At 62.6% G+C, this 17297-nt stretch overlaps 1 protein-coding gene across 3 annotated transcripts in view; it reads left to right on the top strand.

Moving 5' to 3' along the window:
* The window catches only part of VAV2 (vav guanine nucleotide exchange factor 2), a 168079-nt gene that overhangs the window by 126835 nt on the left and 23947 nt on the right, over positions 1–17297 (top strand). For all 3 annotated transcript variants that reach the window (XM_072960499.1, XM_072960498.1, XM_072960497.1), the window contains exons 6-12: positions 1585–1683; positions 3681–3749; positions 4935–5035; positions 12954–13053; positions 13954–14049; positions 14695–14763; positions 16278–16364. In XM_072960499.1, the coding sequence (XP_072816600.1) occupies positions 1585–1683; positions 3681–3749; positions 4935–5035; positions 12954–13053; positions 13954–14049; positions 14695–14763; positions 16278–16364 (621 nt within the window). The remainder of the gene's footprint in view (positions 1–1584; positions 1684–3680; positions 3750–4934; positions 5036–12953; positions 13054–13953; positions 14050–14694; positions 14764–16277; positions 16365–17297) is intronic.

The raw sequence follows: 17297 nt of genomic DNA, 5'->3' as shown, positions 1-17297 counted from the left end.
GAGGCCTTTCAGAGGGGCTCCCCTGCCGGGAGAGGGGCAGGGGTGCTGGGCGGCGGCTCACAGCCTCCAGACTCTGCCGTCAAGGACGTTTTCTCATGTGGCCTCTCACGCGTCTGAAGGTGGGTTTCCTTCTCCATAGGTGCTAGGGATCTCGCTCCGGAGGCAGCTGTGGGTCTGTGACCCCTGGTCTGCCCTCCCCCGGGCAGCCTTGCAGTGGGCAGCCCTGCTCCCGAGCCTTCCAGGGCAGTGGGCCACGAGGGCTGGAAGGCCAGGCTGGTGCCCGGCTGCAGGGGGCCCTGCTTAGCCTCCCTGGAGCTGCCCTGAAAGGCCGGCCTTCCGTCTTTGGCAGCAAGCTGAGACAGGCCACCGCACCCCCCGGGCCCTTTGGGACCTTGCTGTCCTGCAGGTCAAGCAAGGGCATGGGGTGTAGAGTTCTGGGTGGTTGTCTTGGGGACCGCCCCCAGCTGTGCAGACTCCCGAGAGACCCCGTCCGCCCGGCCTGTGGAGGCCCTAGGGGGCGCTCCCCAGAGCCTGCTGCTGTCCCTGGTCCTGAAGGCACACGGCAGGACCTGCGGGGCTGGGGCAGATGCCCGCCTGTGTGCTGGGGACAGGCCCACGTCCCACCTGCCCTGTGCTGCTTTGGGTCCCAGTGCTCGGTGCTGGACCCACGAGCTGTCCTGTCTGTCCAGGCAGGGTGGGCCTCCGGCCACCCACCAGGTCCTCTGACATAAAACAGCTGTTTTATTTCCTCCCCTCTCATGTCTGGGGCTCTCTGAACAGTCTAAGTGGGAGACACGAGGAAGGATGGTGTTTCCAAAGGAGGATAAAGCCAGGGGGTGGCAGGTGCCACTCTCGGACCCCACCCAAGGGGAGGCTGCCCCGTGCTCGGTCCCGGCACTGTCCCTCCATCCCACCCAGCCAGGCCGATGCGCGGAGGGTGTGGTGTGACCTCTGGGGCTGCTGGCAAAGTGTGCAGCCCCCTGGCCTCCCCCAAGCACAGCTTGAATGAGAATAAGCACTGCTAACTGGCTCTTTCTCCTGTTTCTTCCTTCACGCTTTCAGATTAGATACATGCAGGTAAGTGGCAGGTGGAGGAAGGCCGGGGTAAGTCCTGCCAGCGCCGCCTTCCTCCACCTTCAGGGAGGTCTCAGACCCCTTTGAAACAACTCAGGACCCTGTCCCCAGGGAGGTGCTGTCAGGCACACATCCTTACACAGTTTTGGGGGTCCTGGGCCCTCAGTGCCGCGTTCCCAGGCTGAGCCGGGCTTCGGGCCTTGGGAAGGTGTGATGTGCCCGCCTGCACGTGCTGGAGGGGGCCGCTTCTGAGGGCCTCACGCCGGTCTGGTGGAGACCGAGATTCAGAAGTCTCTGACTGGTCCTCTGCACTGTCACCGGTGCCAGGCTCACGCCACGTCCCCTGCCCGTGCCTCAGTTTCCTCCGCTGCAGAAGGGAGGCAAGGGCCTGCCTGTCCCGCCTCCCGCCTGGCTGCACCCTTTCAGCTCGGCGACCCCACGGCCGGGCCTGGGCATCAGCAGGCGGTGGGCCTGGCGGGTCCTGGCTCATGTCCCGCATCCTTCCTCTAGAAAATGGGGATGACAGAGGACGACAAGAGGAGCTGCTGCTTGCTGGAGATTCAGGAGACTGAGGCCAAGTACTGCCGGACCCTGGAGGACATTGAGAAGGTGGGCGTGGGCCTTGGCCACCGGGTCCCTGTCTCCAGGCAGGGCCTCGGGGCGACGGTGGTGGAGGGGGTGCGCGGTGGCCCTCTCGGTTTCGTAGCCAAAAAGGAGGTCGCCCTCACCTTTCCTCTGCCCTCTGCCCTCCCCACAAGCTCCATCCAGGTCAGTTTCCGTGTCAGCCGCCACGTCGGCCGGGGTCCCACCTCCCGTCCCTCGGCCTCAGCTCTGGCCCTGGGCTGTCCTGAGCGGGTCTCTGCAGTTCTTCCCAGCCTAAGCCCAGCGTCACTGCGGCTCATTTTTTTATGTTTGCGCCCTCACCCAGAGCTAAGCACCTTCTGTATGCTCTCAGCCAGGCCAGGCCCTGAGCTAAGCTCCTTACACATACCTTCTCAGCTGGGCACTCTGCACCTGGCCTCCCCTCTGTAAGTGGGAGACGGCAGTGCCCCCTGTAGGTGGCTGTGAGTGGCCTGCACCTGGGACATAGCTGGGCCCGATGACGTGAGTCTTTGGAACCCCCGAGGCTGACCCTGCGCTCCCCTAAGTGGCTGGTCAGTGCTGTCTCCGCGCCGGCCTGCCCAGTTCCTGCAGGACCACAGTGGGCCTCCTCCCCTGCCCCGTCCTGGCCTCCAGTGGGCGCTGGCTTGACGCCATTTCCCTGTCACTGGGGCGTCCTCACTGCCAGCTGCTGGTGCTTACTGGGGTGAAGGAAGCAGGATCGTTCTTGAGGTAGAACCTCCCTGCCTAGCCCGGGTCACAGCGCAGGGCCACCTGTGGCCGTGATGGGGATACCAGGGGGGGTCCCCACTGTTTAGGGCCCTGTGGAGCCTCCAGCCAGGAGTCCTAAGATGCCCCTTGGCCCCAGGTCTCTGACCTTTCCCCTCCTCCTCCCCCACCCAACCCTCGCCCTTCAGGCCCCCGCCTGCTAGCCTTTCCGCAGACACGTCATCCCAGCTGCACCCTGCCCACCCCTCCCCCAGCAGACCCTCTCCTTCGAGTCCGGCTCCCGGGTCAGCTCCTTCCAGGGCCCCGCAGGCTCTACACAGCCCGAGTCCCGTGGCAGAAAAACTGTCTCCACCCCTGGAACGCGGCCTTGGAGGGCAGGCGCGGCCCGTGGCAGGCACAGTGCACGTCGGGGGTTGAGCTCGGGGCGTGTGGTGTGCTGGACACTCTTGGGAACAACCACGTTTGTAATCCTCCCCTGACCACCCCAAGGGACACTGCTGTCCCCATGTCACAGGTGAGGAAACCGAGCCGGAGAGGCCAGTGCCTGTACGGCGGCCCAGGATCGGTCCAGGGGGCAGGACCCTGCTGGAGAAGGGGCAGAGAGAGGGGAGGGTTCCTGCAGGGGCTTCCGGGGCAGGGGCTGAGCTCCACGTGTGGGCACCTCGTCCGAGTCTGGGCTCAGAGCCTCAGGCAGAAGCGCCCCCGCCACTGGGGGCTTACTGGGCTGGGCAGTGCCTCTTCTGATGGCAGGCTTAGGGGTACACTCCGGAGTGCAGACTCAGGAACTAGTGGGCATCGTGGCCCTGTCTCCATCCTAAGGTAGAGCCCTGGGCGACGCCCTCTCCTCCCGGGGAGCCCCAGCAGCAGTGGCAAAGCCCAGCCAGGGGTCTGTAGGGTTGAGGTCCAGTGGCTCGTGCGCGGGGCCCTCCGTGCAGCCTGCCCCCCCGGTGGGGAGTGTGCTTGCCTGGATGCTCAGGCCGATCCCACCCGGGCCCGCACGTCCCGCACTGTGCTCGCCCTGCAGGGTGGTGCCCGGACCTCCCCAGGAGGCACGCGCTCTCCGGTCAGCACTGAGCTGTGTGCCGGGCTGAGGAGCTGCCCTGCGGGGAGCCCCATCCGCGGACCCTTGACGGGGGGACTGCGGCGCCACGGGATGCTGCCTGCCGGTCACCCGTCTGCTCGGAGGGTGTTGGAGCCCCTCCCACTGGAGACTGTGGTCTGGAAGGTGATTGGTGTCCCCTAGGGCGGGACGGCAGTGATGGGGTTCTCTCTTGCAGAACTACATGACCCCCCTGAGACTGGTGCTGAGCCCGGCGGACATGGCAGCTGTCTTCATCAACCTGGAGGTGAGGGCCCCCCACCCCAGCTCGCCGCGTGCAGGCTGTGGTTCCTTAGCTGCTGGGGCTTCAGGCCAGCTCCAGCCTGACCATCCCCAGGGGTCCCCGAGGGCTGATCCCTGGGGGTCCCGGAGGGCTGGTTCTTGCCAGTTGCATGATTGGTCCTGGCTAAAGGGTGTTTTGGGGGCCGACAGATGGGAAGAAAGCGGCCGCCCTTCCCTCCAGAGTCTTTGGTTTTAGGGGATGGGAGTTTCTGGGCGCTTCCCCCGCCCGCTGCCTGTGCTGGTGGCACACCTCAGACGCACTCACCCTGGAGAAAGCGTGAGGTTTTGTCAGCAGCCAGAGAGAAATGTGCCCGCCCCACCTCGCTGGGCAGAGACCTAGCTGTGCTGCTCTGCGGAGCCTGAGCACGGACATGGGACGGCGAGTCCTTGTGAGGAGGCCCCCCGTGACGCGGTCGGCAGAGCAGGGCGGCGCGCGTGGCCGGGCTTCCCCTGGGGGCGCTGGCCCTGCTCCCTGCAGGATGCCAGCAGCTGGTGTGGCAGCTCCCGTGGCTCCCCGGCCCCTCATCAGCTCCAGGGGTGGGCGCTGCTCACCTCCTGGCGAGGCTGATGCAGACCCTGGATTTTCGTTCCCTCTGTGCTCCCGACCTGGGGTTCATCCTGCCATGAACAGTGGCAAAATGACCACAGGCAGAAGGGGGGCCCGGGTGGGGGGCTGGGGGGCCGTGGGGTTGCCTGCGTCCATCCGCCTGCTCTGTAAGTGGGACACACTTCTCCGGGGCTGAAGCCCTGACTCCTCGGTGGGGAGACTTCATCCCTCTGAGCCTGTGGGCCCTTCACTCCCTCGCACAGCGGGCGGGTCCCCAGGATGCTGGCTGGGGACATTGTCCCTTTCTGGCACCACAGCCTGCCCGGGGTCGGGTACCACGTGTCTGGACAGGCTGATGCGGGCTGCAGACGGCTGCTCTCAGACTGCGGTGGGGCTTCCATGAGCTCAGGGCTCCGTGCACGCCCATCACCAAGCACCTTCTAGTGAACAGCACAGGGCGTTTCTGTGGAGGGTGCACCCCCTGCCCGGCCGCTCGCGTGGCATCCTTCATCAGAACAACGGGTCTGGATGAGTGTGGCGGAAGAGCGTGTGTGCTCTCCCGGCCCCCGTGCCTGTTCACACACCTACTGCTTTTCCTCCCAGGATGTCATTAAGGTGCATCACAGTTTCCTGAGGGCCATCGACGTGTCCATGATGGCGGGGGGCAGCACTCTGGCCAAGGTCTTCCTGGACTTCAAGGAAAGGTGAGTGGCAGGCCTGCCCTGCCACCCTCCCTGTCTGCAGGGCCTCAGGAGCTTCCAGGCGTCCCTTTAGTTCTGCCCCGGGGTCGGGGCAGAGCTGGCAGGGCCACTTCACCCAGTTTACGGCGTGTGGTGGTGTCTGAGGCGGGGGCGGCGCCCGCCACCCCGTCCTCACATGTAAACTGCCCTCACAGCCTGGATGGGAGGGGCCGCTCGGGGGTCCCGCAGCCCCTCCACCTCTATTCCTGGGGGTCTCGGTGGCTGACGGGCATCGAGCCATCACGGTGCCCCTGCTGCACTCCAGGTCCCGGGGAAACTGGGCTCTGGGACAGTCTGTCCCTGCGTGCTGGGCCCGGGTTGGGGGTGGCATGGAGCAGCTGTGCAGGCCTGAGAGAGGGGTCGGGGCTGCAGGGGACTGGCTGGGAGCCCAGGCTCCGGGTCCTCAGGGCCGAGGCCAAGTCCCTCTTCCTTGCCCTTGGGTGACACTGCACCCTGGCTTCTTCATCGGTCGGTCAGGGACAAGGATGGCGTCTGTGCCACTCTGTGCTGTGAGGGTGCACAGAGGGCAGTCCTGGGCTGTGAGCACGCCGGTCCACACCCAGCGAAGGCCTGGCAGGCGGAGGGGCCGGACCTGGGTGTCCAGGCCGGGCTGCACGCGGCAGCAGCGGGCAGGGATTTGCAGCCATCCTGGCAGAAATCGGCTTCAGCCCTGGACGTAGTGGGGCGGTGGTTCTGGGGCCGTGATGCACAGAGCCCTGGTCTCATCCGGCTCCCGGCAGCTTCGGGGCAAATGTCCGTGGAGCCCGAGGGGCTGAAGATGCTCTCATCAGAATCCCAGGTGGTCCCCCACCCCAGGCTGGTGCCCAAGTGGTCAGGCTGAGTCTAGATGTGGAGAGGGCCCAGCCTCCATCCCGCCAGAAGGTCACCCCTGGTAACTGTGCCCGTGAGTGAGTGGGACCCTCGTCCAGAATCACACTGTTGACGCAGGAGGGTGACAGCTCCTGGGAACCACTGCAGGGACTTTTTTTTTTTTTTTTAACTGCATTGCTGTTTTGTGGTCTTCGTCAGTCTGTGTGATTCTTTGCCTTAAACCAGCCCCTCTGTCCCCCAAGTTGATGGTGGGGGTGCCGAGCCAGACTTCTATTCTCCACAATGTCTTGCTGGAGCCTGGTGGGGGAGGACTGGATTCTGGAAGCTTCTGACCAAGTGTGAGGGGACAGCTGTCAGGCTGGCTCTGCTGTCCCAACGGAGGCCTTGGCCCCTGCTTCCCTCTCTCACACCTCAGCAGCTGGTTCTCCAAGACGGGGCTGCTGACAGGGACGAAGCCAGTCTACGCGGAGTGCTCGCAAGATGCTGGCGTTGCAGGGGGCTGGGGGGGAGATGGTGGGTTCAGCGGCTGGCGTCTCAAGGGATCCATCAGGAGACGGCGCCTCGCTTTCTGTCCCTTGTAGAATCTCTGAAGGAGCCGGAAGGTTCTCCCTTCGTGGTTCCTCTGCCTGGCTGCTCAGCGGTGCCACCTGGGAGCTTGTTAAAAATACCAATTCCTGGGGTCTGATGGGGGGTCGGGGTCCTGGGAGCTGGAGGAGGCCCCCCGGGGGCTGGTGGGGCCGTGGCTCCGTCCCGTCCTCCTCTGCAGGAGCGCCCCCTGCACTGCCCACCAGGTCCCTCAGCTCAGCTCACAGCCCTCCCTGCCCAGGGCCGGGTGCTCAGGTGCTCTCCCCAGGTGTCCTGAAGCCCCAGGCAAGGAGCCGTGTCCCCCGGAGCAGGCACGGGTCCTCGAGCCTGCTCCCTAAGGGGCCGTGGGTCGGGGGGCTCCCGGGGCCATGAGGGGGCCAGCAGTGCCCGCGAACAGGTGGCAGTGGTAGCCAGAGGAGCGCAGACAGGCTTTCTCCAGGCACCAGCAGGAGGTGGGCGCGTGCCGGCGGCCCCAGCGGTGGGGATGCAGGTGGGGCTGGGGGCCAGGCTGGCTCCCTAGCCTGCCATCTGTCCCCGAGGAGGTTTTCCTCTCACCTGGCTGCAAGCCCACGGGCCAGGTGAGCCCATGGAGCCCGGCTGGTGGCCTCGAGCTGCCGTCAGACCTCACCCTCGCCCAGGTGGCGGGCACAGCAGCCACTTCTCAGTGCCTGATGAGCGCTGCTCCTTGGCTGTGGGGTGCGGGTGGGAAGAAGGCTGAAGCCAGACTGGCTCCGAGGCCCGGTGCCCAGGCTGGAGGGCAGGAATGGCACAGATGGACGGCCTGCCTGCCCCCGGGACCCTCCACCTCCCTGGCACACGGGCTCGGCTGCCCATCCTGTCCTGCGGTCCAGTGTGCTTTAGGCCCAGTGCCATCCTCTGTGCACAACCTTGGGCTGACCTGCCCCCGGGCCTCCTTTCCACCTTTGAGCATTGCGGTGAGCGGAGTGCATCCTGGCACCAGGAGCTCTGCCGACAGTCACCGCCCAGCCAGGCGTCGGGGGCCCAGCCCTCTTGTCGGGGTCCCTTTGGGAGCAGGGCTGGCTGTATTTTATCAGAGCTCATTTGCCAAAATCACTGGGTCCACCCCAGCGTCCACCTTTTCTGTTGCCTCCCCTTTTTAAATTGAAATATAGTCAGTTTACAATGTTGTGTCAGTTTCTGGTGTACAGCACAGTGTTTCAATCATCTATTCGTTTTCATGTCCTTTTTCATGATGGGTTATTATAAGATATTAAATATATACTGTTATATACACTGTAGAAACTTATCTATTTTATATATAGTTCAGTACTTGTAAATTTTGAACTCCCAGTTTATCCCTTCCCACTCCCTTTCTCCCCTGATAACCATAAGTTTGTTTTCTATGTTTCTGAGTCTGTTTCTGTCTAATAAATAAGTTCACTTGTGTCTTTTTTTTAACTCCTCATATAATTCATATTACATGGTAATTTTCTTTCTCTTTCTGGCTTATTTTACTTAGAATGACGATCTCCAGGTCCATCCATGTTGCTGCAAATGGCACTGTTTTATTCTTTTTCTTGGCTGAGTAGTATTCCATTGTACATGTACACCACAATGTCTTTATCCAGTCATCTGTCAGTGGACTTTCCTTTTTATTTCTAGTTTTATTTCGATCCCTGAGTCCTCGAAGGCCCTGACATCCGCTGGCTCACCAATTCCACCAGCATTTATGATGCCTGTTCTGTGTGGCTCCTGAGCTCTGGGCCAAGGACACCATGGTGAACAGAGCAGGCTCTGCTCTTCCTGGGAAACAAGTCCACAGACAAAAGACTTCTCATGAGCTGTGATAGTGGCTGAGAGACGGGGAGGGGGATCAGCGAGGTGGGGAGGGGGCTGGTATGTATCAGAGGATAGGGACCCCCAAGGTCCCAGGTGGGAAGAGACCACCTCTGGAGAGCTGGGGGCAGCAGAAGCAGAGGGCAAGGCCCTGGCCAGGGATTGGAGCTCTGACTATTTTGGGAACTGGCAGAGGCCAGAGGAGCAGGATTAAGGGCACAAAGTGGAGGTTCTCCAAGGAGCAGTTGCAAGGTTCTGCGGGCTTTGGTAGGCCAAGATAGGGATTTAGTTTTTTTTTTTAACGAGAGCAGGAGAAACCATCGAGGAATTCGAGTGGCAAGATCTGAGCAGCTCAACACGGATGAAGGGTGGTGTAGCATCTGAGCACAGTATGATCAGCACCGAGTGCAGAGGACAGTCACCTCCTTCTTTTTGGAGGTTATACTTCCATTAATGCAGCCTTGGTCCTCAGACAAGGCAGACAGATGCTCCTGTGAGCCTTGCCACGTGGGAGTGAAGGAGACATCTCCCACACAGAGGGAGCTGGCTCTGGGGAGGAGTTTGCATTAAAGTCCATTGTTTGTATTCAGAGCTGAGGCTGCCCATGGTGGCGGAGCCTGACCTCTGGTGGGTCAGGGAGTCAGGCAGGTTGGACGTGGGGCGGAAGGACCAGGAAGGACGCCAGCCTTCCGGGGAAGGCAGGAGACTGGCTGTCGGGGGCACTGCTGTGGGGCCTCGCGCAGGTCTTGTCAGGAGGAACGTCATCTGGAACACGATGAACAGCAGGTCCCCCCACCCGTCCCCCCGATGACGGGACCCTGTGGGATTTCCGTGAGGGTCTGGGGAGAGGCTCTGGGCAGGTGAGTGCTTTGGCGCTCTGTGGCCTCTCCTTGCTCTAGTGTTAGACTCTGGCTGTGCCTTCCATTCGTGGGGTCCAGGGTCTCAGGGGCCCGTCATCTCAGAGCCCGAGGTTGGGTGTCCTGCATGGACACAGCCCTCCCGTATCTCAGCGCCCACAGCTCCTGCCGGGGTTCGCATGGCTCCCTGTCTGGAGGGCTGCCCCGGACCCTCAGCTGGAGAGGCCTGTAGCTCCCACTCTGTCGATACCTTTGCTGGACGGCGAAGCTGAGGACGGGTGGGGGCCCTGGTCAGCGCTCAGACGTGCTGCGGTGTGGATGGAGGGTGAAGGGGTCAGTGTGAGCGTCCTGGGGCAGTGGTAACCACGGATCTCAAAGTTGGCGGCGTCAAACAACAGAAATTTCGTTCTTTCTCAGTTTTGGAGGCCAGCATCCAAGCCAGGGTCCCTGGGCCACGGTCCTTCCTGCCTCTTCCAGCCCCGGGGGGCCCGTGGCGTCCTTGGCTTGTGGCCGTATCATTGTAGCCTCTGTTCCGTCCTCACACGGCTTCTCCTCTGTGCCTCCGCCTTTTCTCTCTTGCAAGGACACTCTCGTTGGATTTAGGGCCCACCTTAGCCCAGTATGGCCTCAGTTCAGTCTTCACTGTAATTACGTCTGCAAAGACTCCCTTTCCTTTTTTTTTAATTGAAGTGTAGTCAGTTTACAGAGTTGTGCTAATTGCTGGTGTGCAGCACAGTGATACAGTTATAAGTGAATATATATATGTACACCTTTTCATATTCTTTCCTTATAGACTATTACAAGATACTGAATGCAGTTCCCTGTGCTGTACGGGAGGACCTCGTTGTTCCTCTGTTTTATATCTAGTGGTTAGTGCCTGCAAATCTCAAACTCCCGGCTCATCCCTCCCCACTCCCTTCCCCTTGGTAACCGTAGGTTTGTTTTCTGTCTGTGAGTCTGTTTCTGTTCTGTAAATACGTTCGTTTGTGTGCAAGTATGGTTCTCTCCCGAGGCTCCTGGTGGACGTGGCTTTGGGCTCCCCCATTCGGCCCAGTACAGGGCATCCCTGGCTGGCCAGCTGAGTCCCTGTGCAGTCCCACCCCTCCATCTCAGGCTGCCCACAAGGTCAGCAGGGGGGTGTGTGTCTGCTCTGCAGTTGGACGGGGATGCAAGAGGGTCCGGCCCTGGAGTGTTGTCCAAGGGACTCAGGAGAGACCACTGCAGCCTCGCCGTGTGGCCGGGAAGACTGGGCTTGGGCACCACATGGCTCGTGGGTTTGCTTTGGGACCCGGCCGGCTCACTGCCTTACTGGTGACCTAGGAGTCCTGTCGAGTCTCAGAGGCTGGAAGTGGTGCATCGGTGAGGACGAGGTGTGGCTGCATCGCAGGGTCTGGGCTGTACGTGGCCGCGGTGCGGTCTCCTCCTCACCTATTTACAGATGAGGAGAACGGCAGGAGGCTTGTGGTCACAGCTGCTCGGCATGTGCACGCGTGAGGGCCTGTGCAGGCCGGGGCTCCAGGCTGGATGCTGGGACGCGGGGAGGAGGGAGACCCGTCCCGGGGCTCGGAGCCGGTGCGGAGGTGGGGGTGCCCCGTCCCCTTTGCGCGTGCCACCTGCCCGGACAGGCCTCTGCCCCGCTGCTCCCTGCCCATTCCATACTTCTCTGTCTGGCCCCACTGAACCAGGGGACAGAGTGGGGAGTGGAAGGGATGCAGCGGGAAATGATAGGGCAGGGTTTTGACAGATGAGAACAAGTTTGCTGGCTGGAGAAGGCTGCCAGCCCAGGCTGATGCTGTGGGGAAAGCAGGGTTGGGATCTGCTCTCCGCACACCTTGTCTGCCAAAACCTCGGGCTCAGCTGAGCCTGGGGAGTGTGGAAGCTAAGGGGGCCCCCAAAAGGCTGGCTTGGCCGCTCCAGAGCTGTGGGGCCCCGGGCATTTGGGATGAGGTCTGCAGAGCACGGGGAGTGCGTGGGGGCCCTGAGAGAGAGCAGGAGGCAGGGGCCTTTGTGACCTGGAAAGTGAGGCGTCTGCTGGGCTGCGATCAGCGTTTTCGCTGCCCACGCAGATTTTCCTTGATGTGGGTGTCCAGGCCGTCACCCGTCAGCTCACCTCAAACAACTTGCACAGAAACCTCTGGCTCCAGGCCCCAACTGCTTCCAGAGATGATGGATTTTAAGCAACTTTTCAATGAAAATTCTCACTTGAATAGCAGAGTCACTTAAGTGGAAACCAGGGCTCAGGCCCTCGTGCACTGTGGCTCCTGGTCGGAGCGTCACACTCTGCCAGCTGGGGCCGACTGCTTTCCAGGCTGCAGACACAGGACCCGGCCCTCTGCCCCAAACCCTCAAGGCCCCGGGGAGGTCTTGGCAGAGCCGGGGTCTCCCGATGCCTGGCCCAGCCGTGGTCACTGCTGGCCCCCTGGGCCCTGTGGGGAGACCCCAGGGATTCCCACGGACCAGGAGGCTCTGGAGCACCTTCCCCCCTGGAAAGTGAAGCCAGTGACGGCGCAGGCCCGACTGCCCACCCTGCGTGCCTCGCCGGGTGCCCCCAGGTGAAGCTGCGTCCACGGGGGACAGAGAAACGGCCCTGAGGCCATCCGGGCCTGTTCCCAGAGACTGTCCCGAGCTTCCCAGAGCCGGGCTGGGGGCGGCCTCAGACGTGTGCTGACGCGCAGCGTAACCTGGCATCTGACAGGTTCCTGTGCCTGGCCCGGCCGCCTGGCGAGGCTGCGGCGGCGGCCAGACCTTCACCCCTTACTGGCTGAGGACTCTTAGCAAGTTCACTGAGGCCTCAGTTTCCTCGCCTGAGAGTGGGGCTCATCATCCCACGTCTGTAAGTGGGGTGAAGTCATGACGTCGTGGGTGAAGCATCCGGTCGGGGTGGCTCCCAGCGCTGGAGGCGTCCCCTGCCTGGTTCTTCTGCAGGGGCCTCTTCTGTAGCCGGTGACCGGGTTTTCGAAGATGAAGTTTCAGGCTAGGGACCTGAGGCCCTGAGAGTGCTGGGGCCCTGGGGCTGGGGGCTCCCGTCTGTGGGCCCTGGGGAACGGTCGTACGCCCAGTTGGGGTCAGAGAAGAGGGGGTTAGGAAGAGGCAGCACAAGATGAGACCCAGGCTGGCCGGTGGGAGACCAGGATGCAGTGGACGCAGCGGGGCCTGCAGGGGGAGGCGGGGCTGGATCACAGAGAGCGCCTGCTCCCACGGCGGCTTCCCCACGGCTCCTCTGGGCGCCTGAGGCCGACGTACCCGTCTCCCAGGAGCCGAGGGACACTTGGGGCTGACGTCACCTTGCCCGGAGAGGCGGGTGCCTAGGATCCAGGCACAGGGCAGCAGTGCCGGGTGCAAGCAAGAGGGGCCCACAGGGTCCCCGCACCTTGAGACGTCAGCTCAGGGGCCACCAGGACGGGCCTTCATGCCCCGTGTGTGGGCTGGAGCTTCAGCCTGCTGAGGTCCCCCCGCCTGGGAAAGGGGGCTTCTCTCCAGCTTGGCCTTTTCCAGGGTCAGGATGCGGGGCTGAGGATGGCATCCCCACACCAGGCCCTGACCTGAAACAGAACCACAGAAGGGTCCCTCTTCGGGTTTGGGGAGGACAGGGGTGCCCTCCATCCCAGCATTTGACAACCCTCCTCCAAGGCCGGCGGTATTTCGGGAAGGGAGGGAGGCAGGCAGCCACACGGAAAGAACAAAACCATCAAACGTGTGAACGCGTGGGGAGCTGTCACGGGGAGTGACCCGTCTGCTGTGCTTAGAGCCTGCGGTGAAAGCGGGCTCACACCGAGTGTGTGTGTGTCCGTGTGTGCGCCCCTGCCGTCCAGGCTCCTGATCTATGGGGAGTACTGCAGCCACATGGAGCACGCCCAGAACACGCTGAACCAGCTCCTCGCCAGCAGGGAGGACTTCAGACAAAAAGTCGAGGTAAAGGGGCTTCCCGGCCTGGCCCTGGCCCTGGCCCTTCCCAGTGCCCTGGCCTCTTGGGGGTCTCGTGGGAAGGTAGGGACGGGGCGGTGATGTGACTTTTTGTGTAGATGTTTTTGGAGATGATTTTTTTCCTTTCTGTTTTGTTGGGGTTGGGAGTGGGCAGGGGAAGGTCACCGTCCCAGACCAGGGCCCAGCCTGAGTCCCGGGGTGCGGGGGTGGCAGGGCCCGGGACCAGGTCCAGCTGAGTGAGGGGCTGCGACTGACCCCTGACGCCAAGGGGGCCCTAGGTAACGACGTTGCTGGGAGCCTCAGAGCCTCCCACCCCTGCTGTGTCCTCACCCCAGGCTCAGGGCTGGACTCTGGTCCTTGCTGAGTTTCCCACGTGAGCCCCTCTCCAGGCCCCTCACTGGGGCAGCCGGGCTGCCCCTGGACGCTGGACTTCCCATGTGGTGTTTGGCCAGACTGTTTCCAGAGTGAACCCTGGTGCAACGTCCCTTTGCTCCAGGAATGCTAGGCATGACGCCCCCCCTTGGAGACGCCTGATGCCCCTGTGTCCAGGCAACCAGTGGGGAGCCCCTGAGGGCAGTCCACCTCAGTGAGCTGGCTTCCCGAGTGTCTCTGGTAGACCGCAGGCCAGGGGTCAGTCAGAATCCCAGAGACCCCACGTGGCCGCTGCAAACCCCTGAGGCCGTGAGAGGCAGCCGGCCCCCATCCACCTGTCTGCACACACCTGGCTGGGGGCGTGTCTCTGGGAGCCAGCCCGGGCAAGGCCCAGACGCCGGGGCCAAGTCCTGGGCTTGGGTCGGCCCTGCCTCCCCAGGCTGGGGTCGGCAGTACTGTGGCCCAGCGTTGCCAGGCAGGGAGCTCCGAACTCACTTGCTGCTCCCCGGCCCTCAGGAATGCACGCTGAAGGTCCAGGACGGCAAGTTTAAGCTGCAGGACCTGCTGGTGGTGCCCATGCAGAGGGTCCTCAAATACCACCTGCTCCTGAAGGTGAGAGCGGCCAGAGTGTCAGGGCCCGGCAGCCTCCAGGGCTGTGGGGGCCACACAGGGAAGACAGTCCGGGCCCGGCACGCAAAGACTGAAATGCGTGTCAGGGTCGGGTCAGCGCTCAGGTGTCTCGTGAACGTCTGTCGTAGTGAATGTACAAGGGAAGTTATGATTCAAGTCAGTAAGAGGGCAGAAGAACTGGAAGGAGACAGAAGTGTCGTCAGGCCGGGAATACGAGCCGTAGCTGATCACTGAACCCAGTCCCCGAGCTTCCTGGTGGCCGTGGAAATAGAGTCATTCTGGACAGACAGGCCTGTGGGGCGGACGGTTGTTTCTGCGAGGAGCCGTGCGAAGCTCGTCAGTGAATCAGCAGGCCCCCTACCATCTCAGCACGCTGCTTTACACTGTCTTAACGTCCCTTCCGTTGTCCACGAGAGTTGGGGACACGTCACCTTGCAGCGGTGTGTCCCCTGGGTTAGGGCTGGCTGGCTGCCTGCTGGACTTGGGCAGCCGGACCAGATCCTGGGTGGGCGGCGGGCTCTCGTCCCGAGGGCCCGGCTCTGTGTGCACACCCGGTGCTGAGTGGGGGAGCGGGCAGAGACCAGGACCCCCGAGTGGTGACACGTGAGTCCCCTCTCTCCCCTCCAGGAACTTCTGAGCCATTCCACCGACCGGCCAGAGAGGCAGCAGCTCAAAGAAGCTCTGGAGGCCATGCAGGTGGGCGGGTACACGGACCGGGGGGCCGGGCCAGCCGGGGGCGGGAGGCGCCAGGCCCGCCATCGTTGGCAGCACTTGGACTCGCTAACAACGTTACCCCGTGACCGTAGGCGTAGATTTTCCTGGGACAGCAAGGGGCAGGGAGGTGGGTGAGACACACTCAAGGGCGGAGGCTGGGTGGAGGGGGGCTGCCGCAAGGGGTCTCTTCCTGGTGTCCCCTGGCCCACAGTGACTCCCCCGGGGCCACTCGTCCTCCTGCTTTCCTGACCGTCTGCCAGGGCCGCCACCCGTGCCCGGGCGCTGGACTCAGTTCTGGGCCACCTGGCGCGGTGCTGCCCATGGCCCCGGCTGCAGCATCTGCTTCTGGAGTGCCCACCACCCCCAGCCACACCGCCTCTCCCCTCCAAACCTCTGTCCCTAGAAGCTCACTGTGCAGCTCAGCCCCTGGAAGGGGAGCCTAACTCACGTCCCTCCTCTGCGGCTCCCCATTGCCCACTGCGTCAGGCTCCTCATCCCGCAAGCAGGCCCCCCCCAGGTGCTGGTGCCGGCTTTGCAGCTGTGTTTACCACCAGTGCCCCACCTCCCAGGCAAGCTGGGCCGCTCTCAGCCCCTGAATGTGCTCCGTCCTTTCCCACCTGTGTGTTGGCTCAGGCCGATCCTGTCCTTGTCACCTGACTATGTCCTGTGCCACCTCGGTCTTTGCATAGTGACATTCCCAGGATTGTCCCCTCTCTGGTTTCTGTCCCCACGCTGCTCAGTGGTCTGTGTCGAGAGCTTCTTGGAGTGGCCCTGTGCTCCTGGAGAGCTTCACTCCAGCCGTGTGTGGACCCTGTGGCCTGGACCACCACGAAGGCCACGGTGGTTGGATAGCTCACTAGGCCCATCTTGTAATGTTGTACCTCAAGATCCTGGACTCTGCCCTGCCTCTGGGCTCCTCGTAGGGACCACCTGGAGGCATTGGAGGGGAGGCTGGAGCCAGATGTCACCTCCACCCTCTGCCTGGTTCAGGGACTCCACTCCAGACGCTGGGTGCCTGGCGCACTCAACCCTCTGGATTGCAGCGGGCAGTGCCCCCTGGTGGCCAGCAGGAGGCTGCAGTGTGTGGATGGCGGGGTAGATGGGGTCCCTGAGTTCTGCCGAGACTCCAGGAGGGGTGCCCACTTCCTGAGGGCTAAGAAGTGGGCTGGTCCAAGTCTACTGCGCTGTCAAGAAAGGGGCAAGGGACCCCCTAGAAGGGGTGGAGAGCTGCTGTAGGAGACGGAGTTTCTTGGCCCACCGATGGGGCGCAGCTTTGGGGTGTCACCTTTCCTGCCTCATTTGTCCAGTGAGGTGAGGCTTCTCACCCTTGTGCCATTTCCAGGACCAGCCACCTCTGGGGACGGTGGAAGGTGCTTTGGAAATACCCCGCCCCTGGACAAGTGTGGTGGGGGTTGGGGGCTGAGCCCCCTCCCGCCCCACCCAGCACAGACCTGCTCACCCCTTGCTCACCCGGGCCCACCCCTGTTGTGTTCCAGGACTTGGCGATGTACATAAACGAAGTTAAGCGGGACAAGGAGACCCTGAAGAAAATCAGCGAATTTCAGAGCTCTATAGAAAACCTGGTGAGTGCGGCTGACTCCCCAAAGAGTGAAGGTTAAGACCGTATACACGTACTTCCTTTTTCAGTTTTATCAGGTAGAATTACTACAATTTGACTGCACATTTACATCATATTGTATGAAAACCACATATACGTATTTTTTAAAATTTCGCAATATTGAGTAAGCGGAAGGTGACCACCCACTCCATCCATCCCGGATGGGAAGGCAAGCGGGCCATGCCAAGCGCTGCCCTCCGAGAGCCCGGAGCAGCTTCTGGGGCTGGGTCTGACCTCGGACCGCCGGCTGTGCGCCTCAGCCCGCCCAGCCGCCCGCCCTGAGCGCAGCTGTGGCCTCGGGCTAAGGGCAGCTCCGCCCTCCCTCCCTGGCCTGGACCAGACTTTCTGGGGTCCAGGAGGAGGATGTGGCTCCCGGGGAGGCGGGAGGCTCCTTCTGGTCCAGGACCCCTGGCCCACTCACAACTCCTGTCCCAGGAGGGACAACGGAGAGGGTCTGGTCACCCTGCCTGGAGCTGCCCTTGGCTTCTCCCCCCCGCCTTGGGCTCCAGCAGGCAGGGCTGACACCTCACGGGACCCTGTCCCCAGCCTGGTCCGTCAGAGGCTCAGCCTTGGGGTGTTGGGTGAGCCACCGTGTCCTACAGGGCCATCCCAGGAGGCAGACATTTCCCTGACTGCCAACCAGTCCCCACTTCTCACGGATCTGCCGAACATCTAAACAGGGTTTCTCCGCCTCGGCACCGTTGACTTTTGGGGCCGGATCATCTGCTGCACTTTGTAGGCTGTTGAGCAAAACCTGGGGTCTCTGCCCACTAGTGCTGGTAGCACCCCCAACCCTTCGGGGTCCAAGTGATGACCAGATACACCTCCAGGCATCGCCGGATGTCTCCCGGGTGCAGAAGTACCCCTGGACCGGAACCATTGGTTTACACACATTTTC

Source organism: Vicugna pacos, chromosome 4, assembly GCF_048564905.1.
Source record: "Vicugna pacos chromosome 4, VicPac4, whole genome shotgun sequence".
Classification (NCBI taxonomy): domain Eukaryota; kingdom Metazoa; phylum Chordata; class Mammalia; order Artiodactyla; family Camelidae; genus Vicugna; species Vicugna pacos.
Note: the sequence above shows the minus strand (reverse complement) of the source record. Positions and strands in the feature narration are given on the sequence as shown.